The 27,874-nt window shown below is 36.7% G+C and overlaps 1 protein-coding gene across 1 annotated transcript in view; it reads right to left on the bottom strand.

The window, feature by feature from the left end:
- The window catches only part of THSD7A (thrombospondin type 1 domain containing 7A), a 446,988-nt gene that overhangs the window by 103,689 nt on the left and 315,425 nt on the right, over nucleotides 1-27,874 (bottom strand). Inside the window, exon 7 of the mRNA XM_070470953.1 lies at nucleotides 2,819-3,013. Within this exon, the coding sequence (XP_070327054.1) occupies nucleotides 2,819-3,013 (195 nt within the window). The remainder of the gene's footprint in view (nucleotides 1-2,818; nucleotides 3,014-27,874) is intronic.

Here is a 27,874-nt window from a genome sequence, read left to right as displayed (position 1 = left end):
TAATGCTGAGACATTTCATGGAGGACAGACTGTCATGGAGAGTTACCTGTCGCTGTAGCAAAATTCCCAAGAGGGAAAAATAATTGTTCTATTTAGTTACTGAATTTATGGGCTTACTGCAGTACAACTTTGACTTCATCAATACAGAGTTTATATAATCTCCAGTATAATGTATAATGGTGACATTTTACTGAGATAAAGTACAAATGAATAGGTTACAGTATGTATTTTGTAAAATCAGATAAATGCTTTGCACATGGACTTGTCCTGTAAGTTATTTCACCAGAAAATAATTTAATTTCATGTCTAAACAATCAATATATAATTTTATTAATGTGATCTTTACCCTTAAGGTTATCACAGTAATATTCTGATCCACAGATAATTAAGAAGATCAGGCTTCCCAGATAGCACTAGCAGTAAAGAACCCATCTGCTAATGATGGAGACGTTTGATTCTTGGGTCGGGAACATCTCTTGGAGGTGGCTATGGCAGCCCACTGCAGTACTCTTGCCTGGCGGTCTACGGGCCACAGTGTTGCAGTCAGAAACAACTGAAATGACTTAGATACATGCGCACGTGACACATACAAGTATTAATTTTGGGGGAATAATAGAAAAAATTGCTTTTGTGCCAAATTATAAAAATGCTATCTAATTGGCAGGGAAACGTATTTTAAAACTTCCTGCAAATTAGTTTCTAAATCATTTAAAAAATATTTTCAGAATTAGAAAAGACTTATTTTGAAGGAAAGAAAATGTGTTTCAGTGTCAAGCAAATAACAGGTATTAAATTGTCTTTGAAAGACAAATCCTTTATTAAATATTTCACATAATGATACCAGTTTCTGTAGCTGTTATTAACAGAGACAAATAACAGCAGATTCCCCATTGACTGAATCTCCTCTAGTTTCCACTTAAAATGGTGTTTTGAGTTCACGGGCTTCCCTTGTGGCTCAGCTGGTAAAGAATTCGCCTGCAATGTGGGAGACCTGGGTTGGATCCCTGGGTTGGGGAGATCCCCTGGAGAAGAGAAAGGCTACCTCTCCAGTATTCCAGCCTGGAGAATTTCATGGACTGTATAGTCCATGGGGTCTCAAGGAGTTGGACACAACTGAGCAACTTTCACCTCACCTTTATGATTAACTATTTACACATTTATAATTCTCCAGCATGTGTTTCTTATGATGCAGCTGTTAGCCTTCATTAAAAATTATCCAAGTCCCATCCTTTCAAACTAAGCAGATGATACATACCAAAGAGCAGTCATAAATTCCTGCCTTTAAAGCATTTCATGACCTTTCAGTGTGAAGCATCATGTCTACGGAAATAATGATCTGGTGAGTTCTGCAAGCATGGCAGAATCTCAGCCATGTGACTCCTGGGGCGAAAAGTCACTCATTACTAGTCACACAGCAAGTGTCTGCAGAGTATAATGGATTTACAGGAAGCAGGGTGACCACAGATTTAATTTTAATGAAGCCCAAGACATAATTCGAGCTGATAGAGTGTGAAGTCTGAATATGATCTATACAAGGTTAGAGTTATTGTTTGACAACATAAGGAATATAATTTTTTCTTGGAAAGGTTCTATTTTTTTCTATTGGGTTCCACAGATACATTCTTATTTTGGTAGAAAAAAATTACATTTATATTGAGGTGACAAGAAAAAAGTGTTTGGACACTTAAAAAATTCTAAATGTTCTCATAGGTTGACTATTTTAAATATGTTAAATTTTCTCCTATGCCTTAAGGCCAACATATTTTTGGCTTTATATTTTTGCACAGAATCACATACAAAGAAAGCAAATTTGATTAAAAAAAGAACACTAGCAGATTTCTATCATTAAAATGGTTCATAAATAGAAAAATGAAATGGGCAATGTGAAAACTCTTCTAAAATTGATTAACTGGGGGTATACATAAAGAAACATGTGCTTACTACAAATAGAAATCATCAACTAGTGTTAAATGTGAATGAAAATAGTCATTCAGCCTGATAATATTTAAATAACATATGCCTATATTCTTGAGACAGAACATGCGACATGTGACAGAACTTGACTTATTTCTGTGTTTTCCTTACCCCTGTGTTATTTTCCAGAATGACAAGATTAAGTATGACATTATATCACCCAGTCACACAGAGGCCAAATTAGCATTCAGATACAAACTTGAGAGATAATTACCAAGAGCCTTGTATTTCTTGACAATGGGGCTTGCATGGTATGAATATATGAAAAGCTTGTGCTTTACTCACCCAATAGCATGAAGTGATTTAGGAGCAACATATTTTAAAAGTGAACACAATCTACATATGAGACTCAGGGCCTATGTTCAGAAACCTGAATGGTGGGAAATCCATGTCATTTTCAGTCAAGCAATAGTCATGGTGGCGATTATTTTAAATAAAGTTTAGTATTTATGAGCAGGTAGAACAGGATTTCACTGGGGAAAACTGACTACTGAAATAGAAAACAATGAAACCTGACATTCGGAATTTCAGGAGTCATTTTCAGATTTCTCCACAAGTGTAACACTTTGAAGTAGAAAGAACCTGAGTTATGAAAAGTGAGGAAAGGAAAAGTGAATTCACTTTTCAGTCTTTTCTCTTTTGCTGAAGATCTATGTTCAAGGTTAATATTAAGGAACAGGAGCAAGCTGCCTAATATGTCACCAGATATTAAATCTCCTTGGTTTGCTGAGTTTCAGGAAGCTGATTTTTGTGGAACTATCACTGTATCTGGGCTGTACACATAATGAAATGTACACCAGCTTCTGGAAGAGATCCGAGTCCCTTCTGAAGCTGGTAACCTTACCTTCCTCTCCTGCATAGGCCAGGATGGACCGTGCTCGCATCTGTTTTCCTTCTGTAGTTTTTCCTGAGCAGGTGTGAGAGCAGGAGGACCACGCTGACCACATGCTGAGCACGCAGTCCTTGGGGCAGGGCACATCGCAGGCAACAGGGATGGGGAAGATGGCGTCTCTGCACAGCTGTCTGTCAACTTCTTCTCCTGGGGAAGACATCATCACCAACAGTCCATCATTTTAAAATAATGTAAAATGAGCAATTGAAACCAGATGGGCACCAGAATTAATTAGCTTACTTTCCTTTTGTTCTCTGTTAAAAGCCAAAAAACAAACAAACAAACAAAAAGAGTCACTGTCTATTACAGCCAGATGTTAAAAGAATACCAGGAATGAATAAACAGATAGATCCCCAAATGAGGCTTTTTTATTATCAAACACATTGCTTCAAGTATTTTATGCTGTAATACCTGCCTAGGAAATGATGTTTATAGATATTAATCTCTGCAATAAAGAACATTAGTGAAATATGTCTACCCCCTTTATTTAATTGTTGGAGATGAGCCATCATTCACAAATAATGATTCTATCCATAGCATGCACCATTTGTTTTCATGAAACCAACTCATAGTTGCTATTTGTAAACTCTTGTGTCTCCCAGGGAATTTATTTTTGTACACCTGGCAACCTTTCTCTTTCATTTAAAGATGACTTTGTTACCTGGAAATAGAAGGGAAGCATAAATAGTAGGACAGTATTATAAAACCACTGGCTAAAGCGATCCCATTTGGTAAGGGGGTAAAAAAAACAAGGTATGCAAATAGCAGAAGTAAGATGTTGCCACTCCAGTGCTTAAAACTCTTCAGTAGTTTCCTTTTGCTCTTAAGATAAAGGCTAGATTTCTCAAAAGTTTATAAGACTTCAAACCACGTGGCTCTTGCTTCCTTTTCTAGCTTCATCTCACTTCACTCTTCCTGTTACCCCAAAGCCCTAGAGTCTGACACTTATTTGGTGTTTTTTTAAGTGAGTGAAGTGAGATATACATAAGGCCAATGAGAAAGAAAATATTGTTGCTGTTAATAAATGCCAAAGAAATCTAGAATAATTACAAATAAATGATCAAAATACAGTATGAAAAAAGTCTGAACTCTGTTGCATAGCTGGTAAGCGGAGGAGCTAATGAGGTCATTCAAACAGGGGAAAATAAAATACAAACAAGCAAAATTAATCTGCTATTTTTCCACAGAATATATCCATAATTCTGGATGAGTATATCAGAAATGTGTGCTTTAAGGCATTATGCATTCAGATGAGAAAAGGTGACTAATCTTGCCTTTGATCATTATTACAAGCAAACAACTCAGCTTTGTCACTGATGGAGGATTAGGAGGATCGTTTTAATGGACAGTGGTTTATTCATGTATTTGAAAAACAAGACAAAAAATCAGAAGTCAATTGGAAATGCTCTAAGTGCTCAGGGCTGGTGCACTGGGAAGACCCAGAGGGATGGGATGGAGAGGGAGGCGGGAGGGGGGATCAGGATGGGGAACACATGTAAATCCATGGCTGATTCATGCCAATGTATGGCAAAAACCACTACAATATTGTAAAGTAATTAGCCTCCAACTAATAAAAATAAATGGAAAGAAAAAAAAAGAATGTTTTAAAAAAATAACATATTCATCAGGCAAAATCAAAAGTCAATTATAATGCACTTACATGTTAACAATCACTAGTTTGCAAGGTTTTAAATTATTAGACTTGCTCACTAGTAAAACTCACTAAAATGAAGCTGAGTCATCATTACATTATTCATTCTCCTTTAGTTACTCTGATCTGTGAGATCTCTTTTGAGTTAGGCTTATATCCCAATAAAGGACATGATATATTATATGATAAGAGTACGAAAATTGTTAGTACAAGGCATGTAATATTTTATAATTTAACAATGATGACTCTTGTGTTTACTAGACTTTTTTTGTTAGTGCAAAGAGTGACTTGCATATGTTTTAGTTTCCTTGTTGCTATCTTTTATTGTTTCATCTACTTTCATCCACTTTTGTTTCTAATAGTCTGTAAAATGTAAGGCAAGTTTGGGGCTACAGCTTTGTTTTCTATAATAGTTACCTAATCATTTCTACTCAGAAAAATTGAATTCATTCTGTAGCATTTGAGGAGAGACTGCTACCTGTGTGTTATTACATTAATTTGGATGACATAAGTAATATATTTCTGTTGCATAAGCATAACTCTGAGTTCCCTGGTGTCTCAAGCAGTAAAGAATTTGCATACAATGCAGGAGACCCAGGTTTGATCTCTGGGTCGGGAAGATCCCCTGGAGGAGGAAATGGCAACCCACTCCAGTACTCTTGCCTGGGAAATCCCAGGGACAGAGGAGCCTGGTGGGCTACAGACTATGGGGTCGAAAAGAACTGGACAAAACTGAGTAACCAACACTTTGACTTCACTTTCTTTCATAGTATAAACCTAAGAGATATACAATTTTAACCTTTTTTGCTTTTTGAATGCTTTTTTTTCAACTTGTGTCCCACATCTTATGTTGGCTCTTTTTCACTCATCATTTTTGGTTTAGTTATATATTAACATATTTTCCTGTAGTTACGTTCCTTCTAGAGTGTCCTTAACCCTCTGTGGAGCCCTAAAGATCCGCTTTGGAGCCGACCACCAAGATTTCAGCGTTTAGTTTCCTCCTCCCTAGCCCCCCGAGCTTTGTCAAGTGTGACCCTGCCTGTTTGCCCGTAATGGCTCCTGATTGCCCATCTCAGTCTTGCATCCAAATACCAGTATTATGTCCTAGCCACAGTGGTCTTTTTCCTCTTTCTCCTACAGGCCAATCTCATTGTTGCCTCATTTTTGCTCTTTGCTTTTCATGAATCTTTCAGATCTCCACACAGTAGACTGCTTCTCACCATGCAGGTTTCAGTTCAGTTGTCTCCTTGCGAGGAGAGCCTTGAAAGTGAAAGTCGCTCAGTCGTGTCTGACTCTTTGCGACACCACGGAATACAGTCCTTGGAATTCTCCAGGCCAGAATACTGGAGATCCCTTCTCCAGGGGATCTTCCCAACCCAGGAATTGAACCGAGGTCTCCTGCATTGCAGGAGGATTCTTTACCAATTGAGCTATCAGGGACTAGCCAGATACAATTTCATAGTAGCTTCATTTTATTTTCATTTTAGTGAATCTTACTCACTAGTGAGCAAGTCTAATAACTTAAAGCCTCATTTTCTAATTTCACTAGAAACTATTGTAATGAATTGTTTACATATCTAGTATCTGATCCTGCTTCTAGAGTACGAGCTTGATAAGGGCATGATTCTTAACTGCCTTGCTCATTATATTATACTTAGAACCCAAAGAGCACCAGGCACCTAGTAGACATGAAATAATCTGCTACGTAAACAGATAAATTAACTAACCTGAAGTTACTGTTCTAGTTAACTGAAGGTTGGACTAGACGAATATGGGTTTAAGTACAGTATTTCTTCAGTGGCCATGTACTCTCCTGCTCAAGGACTGTGCTAAGGTGGATTCAGCGGACAGCCGGTGGCATACGCACAATCTGGAGTTTGCTAGAAATGCAGTCTCTCAGTTCCCACCCATAAATTGTGACTTGCGTTTTAAAATGACCCCTGGGTGATCTGTATGCAGGTAAAATTTGAAAAGGATTGCTTTAAGACTTTTCTGCCCTTATTCTCTTGAGGTTTGATTAGAACAAAACCGCCTTGTGAAAGAGAAGCATATAAAACAAATTCATCTAGATTTCATACCTAACATCATTCACTTTTCTGTGGGACACCCCTTTAAGCCTCTTTATACCTGGGTGAAAACAGTCATTTGATGAATAGTTAACTGATTGCCCATCCTTGGTCAAGCACTGTGCCATGAATATTATACACATCAACCCAGCTAATTGTGACAACAATCTTTTTTTTTTTTTTAGGTATAATTAACATATAACACTACATTAATTTTAGAAATACAGTCACCATAATAGGTCCAATTAACATTTTCATATGATCATATATACATAAACATTATTTTAAGGAGGTAAGAACAGTTTTGCATGACACTATTAGAGAAAATATAGCAGCAAATCAAACATAAACATATAAAATATCAGGTTAATTTATAATCTTTCCATAGAGAGAAATGGAAATGCCATTTTTCCATATCAACCCTCCTATTATTAGGACATTTTCAACCACCATATGTCTCTATTATAGAACCATTTGAGAGTCTGATTATCTGAATGTGCATCCCCATAAATCCAAGCAGGCACATCTGATCTCCATTATGGTGAATAACATAATTCTACAACTCATTCAGGCACAGAACGCAACCTGTTTCTTTTTCTTTTTTTGTCTAATCTTTCTGAAGTTGAAGTGAAGTGCTACTCGCTCAGTCGTGTCCTGACTTTTTGCAACCCCACGGACTATAGCCTGCCAGGCTCCACTGTCCACGGGATTCTCCAGGCAAGAATACTGGAGTGGGTTGCCATTCCCCTCTCCAGGGCATCTTCCTGACCCAGGGATCGAACCTGGGTCTCTGGCATTGCAGGCAAATTCTTTTGTCTGAGCCACCAGGGAAACCTTTTCTGAGGTTAATTTCTTGTTATTCTGAATGTGATGTCAACATTCAGAATCCTCCTCATGCTTGCCTTTCTGTATTAAATATTCTATACTTTTTTGGCATTTCCAACATGAAAAATTTGGAAGGACTGCTTTGCTTTTAGATAACATACTCATCCCCTCAGTCCACATCAAGCTCTAGACATTTTAACCAAATCCTAAAAATATGCATATTTTACATGAAATACATAACACAGAAATAAATGAATGAATCATTGTCCACATATTACAATTTAGTCTTGCTCTGATGCCTTAACCGAAGCATATTTTGTTCAACCTTGTTTGTGAAACCCAATAACAAGAAATTGAGAAATAAGATGAAAATGCCTGAGTTTATTTTTATGAACTCAAAAACGTATTTAAATATTTAAGTTGGTGACTCCCATTTAACATTTTTCTTCACAAATATAATCTTAAGAATAGTTTTAATAATTTTCCATTTCAATCAATTTAAACATGTACTTTGCATCTTTGAAGTAACTTCCAAATGTCCCCTTGTTTAATCTATTTTCACAGATACCACCAAACTCTAACTCTTCTAAAGTATCTCCTTTCATTCTGCTGTTTCCTACCATAGAATAAGAGAACTGAACATCTGCTTGAAGTAATTAAACTAAAAATTCATGAAGATTTCCAGAGAAATAAAACAAGATGAGAACTGAGGTCAGAAGCTAAGACTTTCTCTTTGCTTGGAAAAAGTATATACTAAAAGTTTACTGCACTCATTGTGGTGAAGCTTAAATGTAATATAAAAGACAAACCTTGGTTTATGAAGGTTTTTATAGAGTCAAGGTTTTTATAGTTTAGGGGCTCAGTCACTAAGAACACAACACTAATACATTAAATACATTTTTAATGCACATAATACATTAAAATATAATGGACTATATTTTAATCTAAAGCATATATATATATATTTAGTCCTATTCCATAAATGTCACCTGCATCATCCTGATTATTTTTTAATCATAGAAATGTGGAGATTGTTATAGTTGATTTTTAACAGTCCCAGTAGTACTGTGTGCAATACACCTCCAGAAGGCACTGTAAAATCAGGATTCATCAGTGTAATGAAACTGAGATGAGGGTAAGCAGAAAGGAGAAATCAAAGTAGAGGAAAAACAGATATACAGTCAATATTTTTTTAAAAAATCACACTAGTTAGAAAGTCTCTAATATTGTAACTTTGGGATCAGATTCCTCTTGCCAGACATGTACAAACTCTAGAGCCACCATAATAATTATTATTGAGTTGTTGATGTCTTATGTCTTCAGAAATTGTCTTAAAAATTCACATGGACTTTTGAAAGTGAACGCTATTATTTATGTACTTACTTATATATTGATAACTAATATGAATGCAATAAAGAATTGAGATGGGAATTGAGATGGGAAAAGAATGGAGGATCCTATTTGCCTAGATCTCCTAGAAAACATTTTAAAATAACCATCTTATCTGAACTTTAAAACAACTGTAAGATATGTAGGTTCAGAATCACTCTCTACCTATTGAAGTAAAAGACCCATAACTTATGTAACTCTTTCTCCATTCCCCTTCTTGAAGAGATGCTACACATCTCTTCCACTTCAAAGGGAAGTTTCTAAATCAATTTTAATCTCTGCACTCCCTCTGTGATCACATCAGTAGCAGGTCTGATTTATTCAATATACTCAGTATTGCCTGACCCCATGTACTCTTCCAGATCACTGCCTACTTTCCTCTGGTCTGCTGCATGCCATTCCCTCCACAGCCCATCACCCATCCTGACCTCAAGGGTGTATTTCTAAAATGCAAATATGAGCATCACAGTCTTCCCAATACCTATCAGCTGAAGGCCAAATTCTTACTAGGGCAGAAAACAAAACATCCTCATTTTCCATCACTGCCTCACAGTTTCCCTGAATTCTCGCCACTGAGAGCCAGTTGCTTTTCCAGGAACTGACACGCTGCTTTCTTGCTCCTCTGTTATTTCGTGTACATGGTTCTCCATGCCTCATTGCCCCACATCTTGCTAAGTCATCCTTTAGGACGGGATCTCCTTCCTCTACAAACCTCCTCTGACTTTCTTAAGCTGCCCAGGTGGAGTTACGCTCTATCCTCTCTGTTTGCAGTTTTGTAGACATAACACTGTTTAAGATCATTTACAATTATGTTTACCCGCCTTTACCCCCATTAGCCTATGAGAACCTTCTGATCTTTATATCTGGATCCCTTGTTTCAGTTATTGTTAAAACATAAAAGAGTTTTGCAGTAAATATTTAATGGATAAGGGAAAAATATGAATTGGAAATCCCAGAACATTTGTTGTTTTCCTGAAAAAGCCACTGATATTATATTTCCAATTGTCAGATTACTATTAATAGAATGTAACCAAGACAGCCTTAACATTACCCTTGGCTTGACTAAATTTTAGACAGATTTCTTCCTGACTCTGGGCCCCTGACCTCCCTTCTCTTAGATAATTTATTTTAGAAAAGTTGCAGTTGTAAATTTTCTTTCTGCCCCTTTGAAATCTGTGTAAATCTTCTAGCCTCTTGTCAGTGTTTTACAACCCAGGAAATGTCTTTCTCAAGAGTTGGGAACCATTTCTGTCATGGAAACATCAAAGATATTGTCCTGATTTCCCAGCCTCTGTAGGTTGGTAGGTGCCTATTTTCTTCACTGGGTACCAAGTAGCAAACACAGACGGTCTAATCACACAAACACAAAAACATCTGCAGACTCAGGAGTAACTCTATGTGCTCAAAACATCCCAAAGATCAATCTCTAATATCCTCCAGTGTTGTTTCCCCACTAGCTCACCCCAGTGCTTAGAAATGCCTTGTGTTTCTGCATAGTTGATTTTAGCTTCTCTGCAGTGTAACAGTCTAGAATAAAGACTGACTGACTGTGTAACTTTGGTGCAGTTTTTATTTTGACCAATTTATATGTAATTCATAAGAATGTTATCTTTAGCTTCACCTACTCTTCAGTTCAGTTCAGTCGCTCAGTCGTGTCCGACTCTTTGTGACCCCATGAATCGCAGCACGCTAGGCCTCCCTGTCCATCACCAACTCCCAGAGTCTACCCAAACTCATGCCCATCGAGTCGGTGATGCCATCCAACCATCTTATCCTCTGTCGTCCCCTTCTCCTCCTGCCCCCAATCCCTCCCAGCATCAGGGTCTTTTCCAGTGAGTCAACTCTTCGCATGAGGTGGCCAAAGTATTGGAGTTTCAGCTTCAGCATTAGTCCTTCCAATGAACACCCAGGACTGATCACCTACTCTTACTACATATATATTACCTACTGACTTTCAAATATTTTTAAACAAATTAGGGTCTTCATAGTATATATTTTTTCAGGATTTCCTCCATTTTCATCATCTTTTTCAAACTCTTTCCATCCTTAATAAGCTTATCTTTTATGTCCACACTCTGTTCTTTTCATTGCTACCTTTGTTTTGTTATCTCCAGCCTGTTTTCATATTCCAGGCAAAACTGAAACAAGTGACCCTGAGATTAAAAAAAGTCTTCCTTCCCTGACAGCAGCCATATTGCAAATCTAGGCTCTGATGTAGTGAGTAATACAGGCTTTAACCGGAAAACTACTAGGTCTTATCAATGAATTCGGTAAAATTGTAGGATACAAAATCAATACACAGAAATTTGTTGCATTTCTATACACTATCAACAAAAGATCAGAAAGAGAAACTAAGGACACATCCTATTTAGCTCTGCATCAAAAGTAATAAACTTATTTGAGACAAAAACTTGTACCCTAAAAACTACAAGATGCTGATGAAAGAAATCATCAAATAGATGACACAAACATATAGAAAGATATATCATGTTCTCAGATGGAAAGAATCAATACTGTCAAAATACTACCCTAGGAAATCTACAGATTCAATGCAATTCCAATTGAATTACCAACAACATTTTTTAATAGAAATAGAACAAACTTTTTGTTTTAAGTTTGTATGGAGATGTAAAAAACCCAGAATTGACAAGACAATCTTGAGAGAGAAAAACAAAAGATGGAGGAACTGGCTTTCTGACTTCAGATGATATTACAACACCACAGTTATCAAAATAGTATGGTAATGGCACAAAAAGAGAAAAACAATAGAATAGGTTAGAAAGCCCGGAAATAAACCCATGCACCTATGGTCAATTAATCTAAGACAAAGGAAACAAGAATATACAATGAGAAAAGGCAGTCTCTTCAATAATTTGTGCTGGAAAAACGGTACAGCTACAAGTAAAAATAATGAAATTAGAACACTAACATCATATATGAAAATAAGCTCAATGGATTAAAGACCTAAATGTAAGATCTGATACTATAACACTCTTAGAACACTCTTTGACACAAATTGCAGCAATATCTTTTTGGATCCAATTCATAGATGAAAAACAAAAATAAATAAACTGGACCTCATTAAACTCAAAAGCTTTTGTACAGCAAGGGAAACCATACCAAAACAAAGATAGCCCATAGAATGGGAGAAAGTGGTTGCAAAGGAAGCCACTGACAACAGATTCATCTCCAAAATATACAAAGAGCTCATGAAACTCGATATATTAAAAAAAGAAAAACCCCAAATAAAAAATGGGTGGAAGATCTAAATAGACATTTCTCCAAAGAAGATGTACAGATGGCCAAAAAGCACAAGATGCTCAACATCACTTTATTAGAGAAACGCAAATCAAAAAACCAGGTCACACTGATCAGAACGGCCATTGTCAAGAAGTCCACAAACAATAAATGCCAGAGAAGGTGTGGAGAGAAGAGAACCTGCCTACACTGTTGGAGGGAATGTAAATTGGTACAACCACTATGGAGAATAGTGTGGGGGTTCCTTAAAAAACTAAAACTAGAATTACCATTTGACCCAATGATCCTACTTCTCGGCATATACCTGGAGAAAATAATAATTTGAAAAGATACATGCAACTCAATGTTCATTGCAGTACTGTTTACAATAGTCAGGACATGAAAGCAACCTTAATGTCCATCAACAAAGGAACCGATAAAGAAAATGTTGTACATATATACAGTGGAATATTATTCAGCTGTCAAAAGAATGAAATACTGCCATTTACAACAAGATGCATGGACCTAGAGATTATCATGCTAACTGAAGTCAGACACACAGAGACAAATATATATTAGCATTTATATGTGGAATCTAAAAACATTATACAAATAGACTTTCTTACAAAACAGACTCACAGACTTTAAAAACAAACTAACAATTACCAAAAGGGGAAGGCAGAGGGAAGGAAAAATTAGGAGTTTGGTATTAACATACACACACCACTATATATAAAACAGATAATCAACAGAGACCTACTGTATAACATAGGAAATTTCTCAATATTCTACAATGAGAAAAGGACAGATATATGTATGTGCTGTGCTATGCTTAGTAGCTCAGTCATGTCTGACTCTTTGCAACCCCATGATGTGTAGCCTGCCAGGCTCCTCTGTCCATGGGGATTCTCCAGGCAAGAATACTGGAGTGGGTTGCCATGCCCTCCTCCAGGGGATCTTCCTAACCCAGGGATCGAACCCAGGTCTCCTGCACTGCAGGCAGATTCTTTACCAGCTGAGCTACCAGGGAAGTCCATATATATATATACATATATATGTGTGTGTGTGTGTGTGAGTATAATTGAATCACTTTGCTATACACTTGAAACTAACACATTGTAAATCAACTATAAAATAAAATAAAAAACAATATAAGCTTCAGTTTCATTTTTGAGAAGAAACCTATCCTAACAAGGTGTAGTAAAATGATTTGTTATAAATAAATGATGAAAATTTAGTACTAAATATAACCATAACCTTGCATTTCTTGCTTCACTGACCTTAGGGCATTTGTAGTGCAAATTGCCCACTTGGTGAATAGGGTGTTAGGCAAACAACTCTTTGTTACTACATCAATGACATCCTTTCCTAATAACTCTAGTCAAGGATTTCACTTGGGGTTAGGCAGAAAAATAAGTAAACAGTAAAGACGGTTATCAGGTCCATGACTTCTGCCTCTGTTTAACATCAACTATCATGTTGAATTTTTAAAGTCATATTCTCTACATGTAAAATATGCTACTGGTAAAACTGAAGATACATGTGTTTTGCAATAAAGGTGTGACATGTATTTCTTAACTGAAATTAATACTTCATTTTATGCTCTCTCCAATTATACTTTTGTTCACCTGTCTGAACAAAACCGTGCTTTGCTTATTTTTAGTAAGTAAAAGGTGAACTGACTCATGTTTATAAAAGCACTATGGAAATTCTCTGAAGCCTCTGTGGCTCAGATAATAAAGACTCTGCCTGCAATGCAAGAGACTTGGGTTCAAGCTCTGGGTCAGGAAGATCACCTGAAGAAGGGAATGGCTATCTACTCCAACAGTCTTACCTGGAGAATTCCATGGACAGAGGAGCCTGGCAGGCTACAGTCCGTGGGGTTGCAAAGAGTCGAACATGACTGAGCAACTAACATTTCACTTCATGGAAACTCTAGACAAATCAAACAGTGATTTTACCTCTGGCATTATTCAAGATTAAAGAAAGCTTGATTCATTCTTAGTTCCTCAGATTGTTTTAATTTCATATTTTCATTCTTCATTTGCTCTTTTTTATGACTTCAGTCTCCTTGTTTTTGAGTTTGAAATTATCTATAATGTTAACATCATCTCTTCCAAATTTACATCTTTAGTTAACTAGAAGTGAAACAGCCCTGATGCAAATACTGGCTCTACCACTTAACTATTATGTGTTCTTGGGCAAATTATTTAGTTGCTGTGGGATTCAGTTTCCCAATCTGCAAAATGGAAGTTAAATACTGATGGTGGTGGTGGTTTACTCATTAAGTTGTATCTGACTCTTCTGACCCCATTGACTGTAGCCTGACAGGCTTCTCTGTCCATGGGAGTTTCCAGGCAAGAATAGTGGAGTGGGTTGCCATTTCCTTCTCCAAATCTTCCCAACCCAGGGGTTGGACCCGGGTCTTCTGCATTGCAGGCAGATTCTTTGCTGACTGAGCCTCCAGGGAAGGCCAAAATATTTATGGCACTGGTATGCATATTAAATGAGAGACTTTTCCTGGTGCTGGTATGTATACCAAACGAGAAAAATGTTTTCATTGTGCCTAGCTCAATGTCTGGCACACAGATGAAAAAAGTTACATATTATAACAATATCATGCCTCCTTTCATCTCCTCCTGTCAGTGGAGGAGTTGAACATCCCTCCCTGCACCCTTGTGGAAATGGATCTGCTCCATTCAAAACACCATGTTTTTCAATACATTTGCATTAACATGCTTAATCATCTCCTCCCTAATCCTGGTTATAAGTGGGCTTGCAGAAAGGTATTAGCAAATATCATTGCACTAGACTCACATCATAAACTTCACCATTCAGTAATTTTGTATTTTTCTTTTTCTAAAATGCTAAAGTTGTGGAAAAATACAGAAACCCTTGGAAAAGCCAATTTATGTAATTATGACCATTAGATGTTAAATTTCATATTCTGAAAATTATTTAGAGTTGTGTTATAAATGTCTTTTGGGCCTCAATCAAAAATTTAAAAATCTAAGGTTATATTAGAGAATATTTAGACCACAGTGATAAGCAGAAGTACCAAGATGTGTGGCATCCTATAATCTTCCTTCAGTCCCTTCTCTATGCACTAAACGATTTACATCAACTTCTAAAAACTGTACGTTAAATAGAGGCACACAACTACTTTCAGTCATTAAGCCTCACAGGCATCTTTTAGACAAGGGAAATAAAAAAAGCTTCTTTGGAGGTGCAGTGATGCAGTTACATCGAACTGTTTTCCATACTAAATGAGAGAAATTATGTTACTAAATGAAAGCAATTATACCTTAGGGTCATTTTGAAGCGTTATCAATACCATCAACAGAACAGTCCCATTTATTATCATCTATTGGTTTAATTAGCTTTAAAAGCTTATGTAAATACACAGTTCCATATCAAGCATTTCCATAGAATCCCATGTACTTGGAAATGAAATACAACTCCTGTGTTGATCTCTCCAGACTCATCCTCTGTCCCACTAGGGCACTGGACAGGCTGTATCCCAGTTAGTCCCTCTTACAACTCTGCAAGGCTCTTTGAGGATGAGGGCGCTGGGAGCGGCTTTCCCTTTTGTTTCGTTCTTTTCAAACTTCTATTTATCCTTTTTTCAGGTCTTGGTGTTACCTCTCATTCTTTCTCTGAGAAAGTTTCACATCTCCAATCTGTCCTGCAAATTACCCACCAAATAGTCAGCCAGCCACATTGCTATGATTGTATTACACCCTCTAATGACTCCCTGTGGTTTTCCAGATCAAGCGTGTGTTCCTGTCTGTTGTGTTTTAAGACATTCTGCCATCTGTCTCCACTTGACATACCTTGTCCAACAAATCCATTTCCAATGCTCCGGGTATGGCTGCAACAAGATTAGGTTCAAGAGACCACACTGCTCGGAAAAGGATGACTCCAAGCCTTTATAAACTCTGGATGTGCCGTGCTCAGATGCTTCTGTCATGTCTGACATTTTTGTGACCCCAGGGACTGTAGCCTACCAAGCTCCCCTGTCCATGGGATTTTCCTGGCAAGATCACTGGATGCATGCCTACAAAGGATGCATGTATGCATGCCTACAAAGGATGCATGCCTTTCTCCAGTGGATCTTCCTGACCCAGGGATCAAACCTGCATCTCCTGTATTGCAGGTGGATTCTCTACCTGCTGAGCCATCAGGGAAGCCATTTAGGACTACATTAAAAAACAAAGTCAATTTGTAAATTTTCTTGTTTTACCAACTTTTGGCACTCTTATATTTTGGGATCACTTTCATATTCACAAAAATAAAAAGTATAGTTACTCTACAAGTAGCTATTATAAGATCACAATGCACAAACAAGTCTATGGAGTAATGGAAAAATTACAAAAAAAATATTAAGTAGACCTATATTTGACTTTGAAATCTTGCCAGGATTAAGAAGACCACATGATTTAGAAATACTATATTTATCACATAAAAATGTTCATCAATAAACAAAATGAAAAGATAACCCATAGAGTGGGAGAAAATATTTGCCAATGAAGTGACTGACAGGGATTAGCCTCCAAAATATACAAACAGCTCACACAGCTCAATGTCAAAAAGCAAATAACCCAATTCAAAAAAAAAAGTGGAAGAACTAGACATTTCTCCATAGAAGATATACAGATGGTCAACAACCATATGAAAAGATGCTCAACATTACTAATCATTAGAGAAATGCTAATCAAAACTACGATGAGGTATCACCTCACACCTATCAGAATGGCGACTATCAAAAACTCTACAAACAATAAATGCTATAGAGGGTGTGGAGAAAAGAGAACCTCTTTGCACTACTGGTAGGAATGTAAATTGATGCAGCCACTATGGAGAACAGTATGGAGGTTTCCTAAAAAAAAAAATCTACAAACAGAAGTATCATGATGTGAAGTGGTAGTCACTCGATAGTGCCCGACTCTTTGCAACCCCATGGACTGTAACCCACCAGGTTCCTCTGTCCACGGAATTCTCCAGGCAAGAATACTGGAGTGGGTTGTCATTCCCTTCTCCAGGGGATCTTCCCAACCCAGGGATTGAACCTGGGTCTCCCAGATTGTGGGCAGATTATTGTCTGAACCAACAGGGAAGTCCTTTGAACTACCATATGACCCAGCAATCCCACTACTGGGCATATACTCAGAGAAAATAATTCCAAAAGACACATGTAACCCAGTCTTCACTGTAGCACTAGTTACAAAAGTTAGGACATGGAAGCAACCTAAATGTCAATCAACAGATGAATGGATAAAGAGTATGAGGTATACATATATATAATGGAATATTACTCAGCAATAAAAAGGAACAAAACCATGCCAATTGCAGAGATGTGGATGGACCTAGAGACTGTCAAACAAAGTGAAGTAAGTCAGAAATAGAAAATAAATATCACACATTAACACATATACGTGGAATCTAGAAAAATGGTAGAGATGATCTTATTTGCAAAGCAGACATGGAGACACAGATGTAGAGAATAAATGTATGGACACCAAGGGGGGATGGGTGAAAGTGAAAGTCACTCATTCGTGTTTGACTCTTTGTGACCCCATGGACTAATTCCCCATGGACTATTTCCCCATGGACTGGAATTCTCCAGGCTAGAATACTGGAGTGGGTAGCCTTTCCCTTCTCCAGAGGATCTTCCCAATGCAGGCATCAAATCCAGGTCTCCCACATTGCAGACGGATTCTTTACCAGCTGAGCCGCCAGGGAAGCTCCAGAATACTGGAGTGGGTAACCCTTCTCCAGGGGATCTTCCTGACCCAGGAATCGAATGGGGTCTCCTGCATTGCAGGCGGATTCTTTATCAACTGAGCTATCAGGGGGGATGGGTGGGGGGGATGAATTGGGAAATTGAGATTGACATATATACAGTACTGATACTATGTATAAAATAGACAACTAATGAGAACCTACTGCATAGCGCAGGGAACTCAGTGCTCTGTGGTGACCTAAGAGAGAAGGAAATCCAAAAAAGAGGGGATACATGTATACATTTTATTTATACACTTTGCTGCACAGGAGAAACTAACACAACATTATAAAGTAACTATACACCAATAAAAATTAATAAAAATAAATAAGAAAAAATATAGTGTAAAATTTGGCTCACTGATAGAATTGATGGGTGATCAGAGATCACACAGTTTTTAAAGGGAGACATTCTTAAATTTGAACACAGTTTTGAGGGAATGGAAGCTAAGTGACTGGAAACTCAGAAGAGAGGACAGTAAAATATAGGAGACTGTTCTATACGGAAGGCTCTGAAGCAGAAATTAAATCAAATAACTAACCATCACCATTAAATTTTTCCAAGATCTTCATTTTGCCCGCTGACAACCCTGATGTAGAAACAGAGTTTGAACCATGAAAACTCTGTGGGCTCAGAGTTACAGCTGAGTAAGTCACAGTCTGTCTCTTTACCATGGATAACTCTAGTGGCGTATCTGCTAGTAAATCACAGAAAAGAATCTTAGGGAAAATAAAGCTTCACTGATGGAAGAAATGGCTTTTGAATTGTGGTGTTGGAGAAGACTCCTGTGAGTCTCTTGAAATGCAAGGAGATCCAACCAGTCAAACCTAAAGGAAATCAGCCCTGAATATTCATTGGAAAGACTGATGCTGAAGCTGAAACTCCAATACTTTGTCCACCTGATGCAAAGAGCTGACTCATTTGAAAAGACCCTGATGCTGGGAAAGACTGAAGGTGGGAGATGAGATGGTTGGATAGCATCACCGACTCTATGGACATGAGTTTGAGTAAACTCCAGGAGTTGGTGATGGACAGAGAGGCCTGGCATGCCGCAGTCCATGGGGTTGCAGAGTTGGACATGACTAAGCGACTGAACTGAACTGAATTGATGGGAGAAATGTGATCCTATTAATTGATCCAAAAGCTGTTCACTTCCACACTGAAAATCACAGATTGCTAGGAACTATCAGCCCATTTCCTCAAGAGTAAACATTTATAAAAAGTTGCTCAGGACCATCTCAGACCTAAAAACAGTCACAAGTTTGTAACAATAAAAAAATAAAAAAGTATAGCTACAGTTGGTAGAAAAAGAGTTCAACAATTGAAACAGAAAGCCTCTGTTAAGATCAAACAAAGCCAAACCGTGATTAATGAATATTTGTAGGAAGTAAATCTGAGAGTGCTATAAAATATTAATATCTGCACTGATAAAGAAAGAGTGGGTTGGTTAAAGATGAGCCAGAATGGGACTCAGGAACCAGTCAACATAAGTCAAAATTAAAGGCCAACAAGAACAAGAATCTGAGAAAACACAGAAAAATTATTCTAGCTTACAGTTTTCTGAACCTGGAGGAAAGTGGGGAGTGGTGACAGTTCTAAATATTCTCATCTTCAGGTCCCATTACACAACTACTCAGTTGGATCTACACAAGATCTTAGAAGTGCATTTATTTTAAGAAGATCCCTGACACCACCATCACATCACAACATTATCATTTCTTCTTTTTTTCTTTTCCAGTGGGGATAACATTTAGGATCTACTCTCTCAGCAGTTTTCACATATATGACATAGTGTTATTATTTATAATCACAACATTGTGCCTTAGACCCCCAGAACTCGTGCATCTTCTAACTTGAAGTTTGTACTTTTTGTCTAATGCCTCCTCATTACTGCTTACCCAAGCCCTTGGAAATTACAGCTTTTTCAGATTCTACATATAAGTGAGATCATATTGTATTTGTCTTTCTCTGACATTTCACTTAGCATGATGCTACACTAAGATGGTAATCATATTGCAGTATATCAGTTCAGTTCAGTCGCTCAGTCATGTCCGACTCTTTGCGACCCCATGAATCGTAGCACGCCAGGCCTCCCTGCCCATCACCAACTCCCGGAGTTTATTCAAACTGCAGTATATAAGTGTATCAAATAAACATCTTGTACATCTCAAAGTTATATAATGTTATATGTCAATTACATTTCAATACATTTGGGGGGGAAATCCCTCAGTGATTCTGATACATCAGTGTTCAAGAGCTATTCTGTCTACTTATTTCTGAGGAAGGACAGATGGAAGGAAGAATGGATTAATAGCTCAAATCAAATTCTCAGAGTCATATTTGGAACTAACATTTATATGTATTTTTCACTTCGTCTTCTATAAACAGACTAAGTAATGAAGTTCTATAGTAGTGATTTCCTACAGACTAAGTAATGAAGTTCTATAGTAGTGATTTCCTAATAAAGACATTTGGGGGTAATATCATTTTGTTTACAACATACTTTGATGAGTGTAGGTGGGCTGTTTAATCATAAATCAATAAAATACAATTGCTGCTCTGAAGGAACACATACACACATTACACATTTATACCAATATATATGTAATATAATTTGATCCAAAATCTAAAAGCAAGCATTGGTATATGTTAGTGGGAACTCTGCTCTTACAGGAAAGAGTAAATGCTTTCTAAAATTGAAACATAACTAGATTAGGCTAAAGATATTACGCAATTTTATCAGGTAAATATGATGCTAATGTTTAGTTGGTGTGTGCTAGCTTGCACACAAAAAAGCATACTGATTTTTAAAAACAGACCGACAGATTAAGGCATCTTTTCAAATTGGTTTGTGTTTGTGTCTTGGTCAGTGAATACTTTGTTAAGTATTACAAATAAAAGGCTTGAGTATAATCAACAATTTATTTACAAGTTCTGTTCTTTTGATTCCTAGTGTTTCCATCATAATTTTTTTTTAAAAAGTAAAGAAACAAAAGAAATTATGCAGTTGAGCTCAAGAACCTTAAATTTCTCCCCAATCTAAATCTAAATCTATCTACCACTGCAATTCAAGGTAAGATAATCTCTCGTCTTTTCTGTTTAGAAATCTATAATAGCTTTGCACTGATTATTATATTCTAAATTAAGGGAGATGAAATAACATTTCTGAGTACCTTGTAAGTGTTTAGCAAATGATCATCATCATGACAATAGGTAAATATTTTTCTTAGTCACATTTTACAATATTTGAAAAAGAGAATCAAAGTTTTTTTTTTTTTTTTTCAACTCTGCCCCAATTCATCAGTTATTTAATGCAGAGGCAGGATTTCAAGCCCACATTCCTGGACTCCAAAGCTCATATTTTCTCCATCATAACATGACAAATTCCAGGCATAAGTATCTTATAGACATGATTAAAAACTGGTAAAACAAATGAGTTTATATTTTACCCAAGTCTATATACTAATGCATTTTTCAAAATATATTTTCTTTTTCTTTCAGAGTATAATCTATCCTTATATTAGACCAATTCCATATAGCATATTACAATCTGGAAACAGTATAACTTTGAGTAATGGAGCCACAGTAAAGTCACAACTTCTAACAAATAGAAGCTTAATTTCTTTGGAGGTTTATTTTTCTATGCAGTGTAACTGTTTCTGACATTTCAGTAATGCTTTTATAAGCAACTTGACCTTTGATACATCTCTTTTTACAAGCTTGGAGCCTGATAATTTGTCAAAAACAGAACATTCAGGAGGAGAGTTAAAAAAAGCAAAAAATAAAAAATAAAAATAATTGGCTTAGAAAGCAATTCTTTTTTCAGATAAAATTTTATCTGATTTATAACCTTACCTTTTGATTTATTTTTAACACCCTGCATGCATATGACGTTTTACATTGTACTTTGATAATATGAGGTTCAGAACACATGCAGTAACTAGGCAACTAAGCTTTAAGGAGCATTGGCCCTAATGCTTAATGAGGATAAATGTTAAAAATAATAATTGAGTAAGAAAATAAAGAAAGAAGAGACATAAACAAGAGTGACACTTGAATTGTTTTATTAAAAATCAGCCTAAATACTAAGGAAACCATGATTACATTCACTTACAAACTGACAGCAATTTTATCCCCCAATTCTGTAAGTAGCTGCTAGAGTATCAATGAAGATGAAAAAAAAAAAAAAAAAACTGTGAATACTTTCTATTGTAAAACTATATATTCTAGCATTGTATGCCAAGATAATGCTCTCCAGAAGCCATTAAAAAAATCAAAACCACTACTGAACTAGAGAAATCTTAAAAAGTACTCAGCTTATGTGTACATCCAAAAGATGGAATAGAGGCTGCCTATGTGATCAAACAAGGAGAGAATATGCAGGCAGAATGAGTTCCATAGCTAATGTGCTAAGACTTTTGAAGTCTTTACCCCGAGGGCATGAATAATAAGCTACTCTGCTTGGGTTTGGATGGACTTACAAAGCCTTGGGGGAATGCATGAGATGAAATACACAGACTTAAAATAACGGGATTTGGGGAGTTGAAATTTTTAGACAAGTTACTGGGAAGTCAATGTCCAGAATAACAATAAAGACCCACAGAGGAAACTTGTCAGTAATATTCTAAGATCATAAATTTTTCAAGTGATAAATTCTATAGTCAGAAGTATAAACAAATGCTATGATCATATGAAAACACTATGCTTCTATTTCTACTCAAAAGGACATGAACATAAAATCACAGTCTGGAACTGCTAATTGCTGACATTTGAACATTGCTATGTGTTAGGCACTCAGTGTCTTACAGGTTTTAGCTAACTGCAATTCTCTAACAATCTAACGAAGTGCATATGATTACTATAACTGTATTACAGGAAAGGAAACTAAGGTATGGAAGTTGAATAACATGTGATTGATATCTTGTAATTCTCCAATAAAAGACTGTTGTTCACGCAGAAAAGTGTGGAAAGAAAAGATATGGAAGTGATTCAGTTCAAAGACTGGCGGCCATAGAAAAGGAAAGACTTGCCCAGGGTCACACCACATTGTTAACGATATAGCTGGATTTCTACTAATCACTCAGTGAGCATATGAAGTTAGGGTTCAGGGAAGAAATATCTGTTATTTTCTTATAAACAAGGCAATTACAGAAATTATAGATACTATTTCACAACACTGTGTTCAATTATCTGATGCTCCAAGAAACATAAATTCCACTTCTCCCAATGTCCAGATACTTGTGCTATGTAAACTGCTTAAAATAATCTTGAGAAGCAGAAGATACTATCTTGCTTTTACAAGTGAGGAAACTCTGAATCAAATATAAAAACAGTAAATCTCACTAAAGCATGCATGGGATTAAAAACCCAGAATTTTCTTGAAACAAAACGAAAGAAATAGTGAAGAAATTCAGCCAATGAAGAGTAGAACCAAAGTCAACAACTCAGGAGTAGGAAAGACAAAAAAAAGTTATGGGTTTGATAACAGCAACTGAATCTATGTAAATAAAGGAACTGAAGATAAATAACTGTGAGACTTCATTACAGAAGACCACACAGATGCCATGAATCCAGAAATTAAACTATTCAACATAAATCAATAAAGTAATTTTAATAGACATATATCTGATGAGACAAGCAAGATGTTCTGGTACACCTTCCAGTAAATGGTATTGATAGAAATTCACCCCATTCCATTTCTTCAGGACACATTAGAATGAAGTAGTTCTTGAGAAAGCAATTCAAGCAAAGCCAATCCCCAATCCAGCACTGCTTCAAAGAAAGCATGGAAATCACTGATCACCCAGTTGGTAAACACATTTTGCAGTACAATCCACTGCATTTCATCAGCTCTTCTAATTCTTCTCTCTAAAATCACTATCCGCAAACATCCATTTCCAATATTTGATGTGAGAGAGTAATTCCTTTTGCCTTTCCAACTTAAAGTAGGAATGATTTAAGTATTTCAAAAGAACTCAGCTACAACCTAAATGGGCTTTCCTGGTGCCTCAGACTGTAAAGAATACACCTGCAATGCAGGAGACTCAGGTTCAATCCCTGGGTCAGGAAGATCCCCTGGAGAAGGGAATGGCAACCCACTTCAGTATTCTTGCCTGGAGAATCCCACAGACAGAGAGAGGAACCTGGAGACTACAATCCACTGGGTCGCAGAGAGTTGGACACGACTGAAGGGACTTAGCACAGCTATAATCTATGCTTCCAAGAATATTACATTGTAAAGGAATTACTTTCTATTTGATGAAGTTGACATGTTAAGATTTGTAAATTCAGGGTGTAAAACATGTTACTTTGATACATATATAATATGACTGTCAATGAAGGAATATTATCACATTACATAATTACAGTAGAGTATTATTCACTATATTCATCATACTGTGCATTGGATCTCCACAGCTTATTTACCACTTTAAGAGTAACAAGTCTGTACTCTTAAATACAATCAATCTTATCCTCCCTCATTCTCTGGTAACCACCATTCTACTCTTTTTTTTTTTAATGGTTTAAATTTTTTTAGATTTTTCATATAAGTGACACCACACAGTACTTGTCTCTCTCTGTCTGATCCACCCTACTAGCACAATATGCTCAAGATCCAAAGCAAATGGCAGAATATTTCCCTTTTCATGACAGAATAACATTCAATTATACACAGTCATGTACGGATGTGAGAGCTGGACCATAAAGAAGGCTGAACACTGACGAATTGATGCTTTTGAGCTGTATTGAAGAAGACTCTTGAGAGTCCCTTGGACTGCAAGGAGATCCAACCAGTTAATCCCAAAGGAGATCAACCCTGAATATCCCATTGGAATGACTGATGCTGAAGCTGAAGCTCCAATACTTTGGCCACCTGATACGAAGAGCCAACTCACTGGGAAAGACCCCGATGCTGGGAAAGACTAAGGGCAGGAGGAGAAGAGGGCGACAGAGGAGAAGATGGTTGGATGGCATCATTGACTCAATGGACATGAATGTGAGCAAACTCTGGGAGAGAGTGAAGGACAGGAAGCCTGGTATGCTGCAGTCCAAGGGGTCACAAAGAGTCAGACATGACTGAGCAACTGAACAACAACCACACACACACACACACCCCCACATCCTTTTTTATCCATGCATCCATGGGACTCTTTTTTAATTTAAATGATCAGAGCAGAAGACTTTGAAGATAAAGGCAAAGCAGTTTTATAGTGCAATTGGGAATAAAAGAGTTGCCACAGACAGAAATATCAAAATTAAAAGCAGAAATATATTTAAGGTAAAAAAAAAATTAAATACACTGGAGAATTTATATAATAAAAGGATTTAGGTGGACTCAGGGAGAAGCTCCTTTCCATTAGAATGAAAAACAGAAATGCATATAACATTGGCATGTTTAGTGAATAGGGTCATGGAAATTATATTTGGCTAAAACTGACGGAGGATTCAGTATAATGAGGAAATGAAGCAAGCTAGTTGAATGGCATCTGTACAGTTATTGCATTACTGGGTTGTGCACTGCAGTTTGAGATTTATGTATCTGTGGTGCTCAATACCTATTTTCTTGTCCTTTTGGTAGTGACTTGGCATGATAAGAATCTGGAATTAAGGGATGAAGGATCTAAGAGTGCTTTAAAAAGAGTACCTGTTTTGAGAAGTATTTCTGAAGCAAATTATATAAAATTCTGTGAGAACCACACAGGGATAAAGAGATCCTATAGCAACAATAGTGTTTCTGAAGCAAGACTAAAGCAGAGGTACCAGCATATACAGACAATCTCACTGAGGGACACTGCAAAAAATACATGTGTTTGGATGTTTTCATTTTTAAGTTTCTCTGTTAATTTAATATTTTCATAGCAAAGAGAATGCATTTTACTACTAAGCAATGATGCTTAGTAGTAAGGATGCTCCTTACTACTTGTGGATGCTCCTTGATTTATATGGTTATTATTATATTTGGCTCATTTGTATCCTGATCATTTTATTACTGATTTGGTCACCTTGTGGGTTCCAGCTTCCACTCCTGCTCTTCTCCACTCAGCAGCCAGTCCATCCATTTAAAATCCTAATTTTGATCACAACATTCCTCTCCTGAAATCTTCCAAGAGCTTCCCATTAATGTGGAGTGGCTTCCCAAGTCCTAAAGGGCTTGCTATGGTGTGGTTCTTGGTCACATCAATCTTTCACTGCTTTCATATTCTATTCCAGCCTCACTGGCCCATGCGACACTCCTGGAATATTTGAAGCATTCTGTCTGGACTCTTTCTTCTGGCTGTAGTATTTCTCTCTCTGATATTAACTTCATTGCTCCCTCATGTCAAATACTTGCTTACCCAGCACCCTTACTTCTTGCCAGCTCCAATCCTAAATCTTGACAATTTATAAAACCTTAAGGTTTTTTCCTTTGTAAATTTCTCCCATTTTGTAATGTGGCAGAACACAATTTAAGTGCTTCTTAGATCTGCATCTCCTTGGCCGCAGTCTTAACAAATCCCCTCCAAATACAATTCTCTTGCTTCAAACATGTCTCTGTTCTAGGAAAACTTGATTAACATTCCATCAGAAAATATTAAAATACATGCTTTCAACTGAAAATGGAAAAATTCTGCTCTGATTCTGGTTTCTGTTCTAACAATTAAATTTATTTGTTGAACTCTGTATTTATCCTATTGGCATCAGAACAGTAAAATCAGTTGTTCAGTATGCAATATTTTAACTTAATAGTCACAACTCCAACAAGATTGGCATCAAACCCTCAAAACTGACCCTATTTTTCTACTTGTTGATACATCCCTGGCTGACCTCTGACAGCTGTCAACTTGACCATGCATTTCTATCTTTCAGTCGACAGAAAAGAATTCTTCTCTGATCCAGCAAATGTTCAAGACAGGAAATTTAATAATCCAGATTGCCATAAATAAGCACAAGTACCAATAATCAAATATAATGTATTTACTTAATACAGAAATTTCACTTACCTACTGATCATGAAAACAACTTAATGACTTTGCGTTTAAAACGGCTGGATTCATTGCCAGACACTGATTTATCATCATAGAAAACTAAAGCTTAAGAGAGCTTTTCCATTTTTTTTTTAAGAGATGAATAAACTGAGCTGATTACAGTAGAAAAGATTTGTCCAATGTTTTACAGTAAGTGACAGAACTAGGATTAGAATTCATGTCTCTTTATTCACAGTTAGTAGTCTTTCCAGTATTCCTCTGGAAATGATTTGTATACATAATATCTTAGTTGTGCTATCGAGGGATATAATCTCTAAAGTTGCCAAAAAAAGTGGAGTACTGCTTTGGCTAAATGAGTTGGGATTTCATAATTGTGACTGGTCAAATCACAGTAAGAGCCTGGCAAAATATTCCAAGTAGCAGTATCATCATGATTTAGAATATACTGTGACTGAGTAAGTAGTGAATGTAATTTGTTTACATAAATATGAAAACTTTTCACTGTGATCATTTTTAAAAATGTATTTGCCAATCCCCCTTCCTATTAATTAATAAGAGCTGCTATTTGTATTATGCATGTATATTTAACATGTATTTTAGCTATAATGAAGTATAATGCCTAATTAGTAATTTAATGAACTTACTGAAAGTAAATTATACACCAAAGGTTAAGGTTGTTGTTTAATTGCTAAGTCTCATCTGAGTTTTTTGTGACTCCATGGACTGTAGCCCGCCAGGCTCCTTTGTCCATATCATTTTCCAGGCAAGAATACTGAAGTGGGTTGCCATTTCCGTCTCCAAGGTTAAGGTAACTACACTTATAAAACACACACATACATGAGATATAAAATCAAAAGTTTTAAACTAAGGCATTGAACCATTTCTTGAAATAGGAAAGGCAGAATGGAAGATAAGTAGAGTTGTTGATTAAACCTAGCTACTGTCTTCTGGCAGGAGAAGGGAATGAGAGACATGAGATGGTTGGATGGCATCACCAACTCGATGAACATGAGTTAGTGCATGAACTGAGTCAGTTTGCAAAGAACCGACTCATTGGAAAAGACCCTGATGCTGGGAAAGAGTGAAGGCAGG

Source organism: Odocoileus virginianus, chromosome 1 (genome assembly GCF_023699985.2).
Source record: "Odocoileus virginianus isolate 20LAN1187 ecotype Illinois chromosome 1, Ovbor_1.2, whole genome shotgun sequence".
In the NCBI taxonomy this organism is placed as follows: domain Eukaryota; kingdom Metazoa; phylum Chordata; class Mammalia; order Artiodactyla; family Cervidae; genus Odocoileus; species Odocoileus virginianus.
The sequence above is the reverse complement of the archived record's forward strand: the minus strand, read 5'-3'. Positions and strand labels throughout refer to the sequence as shown.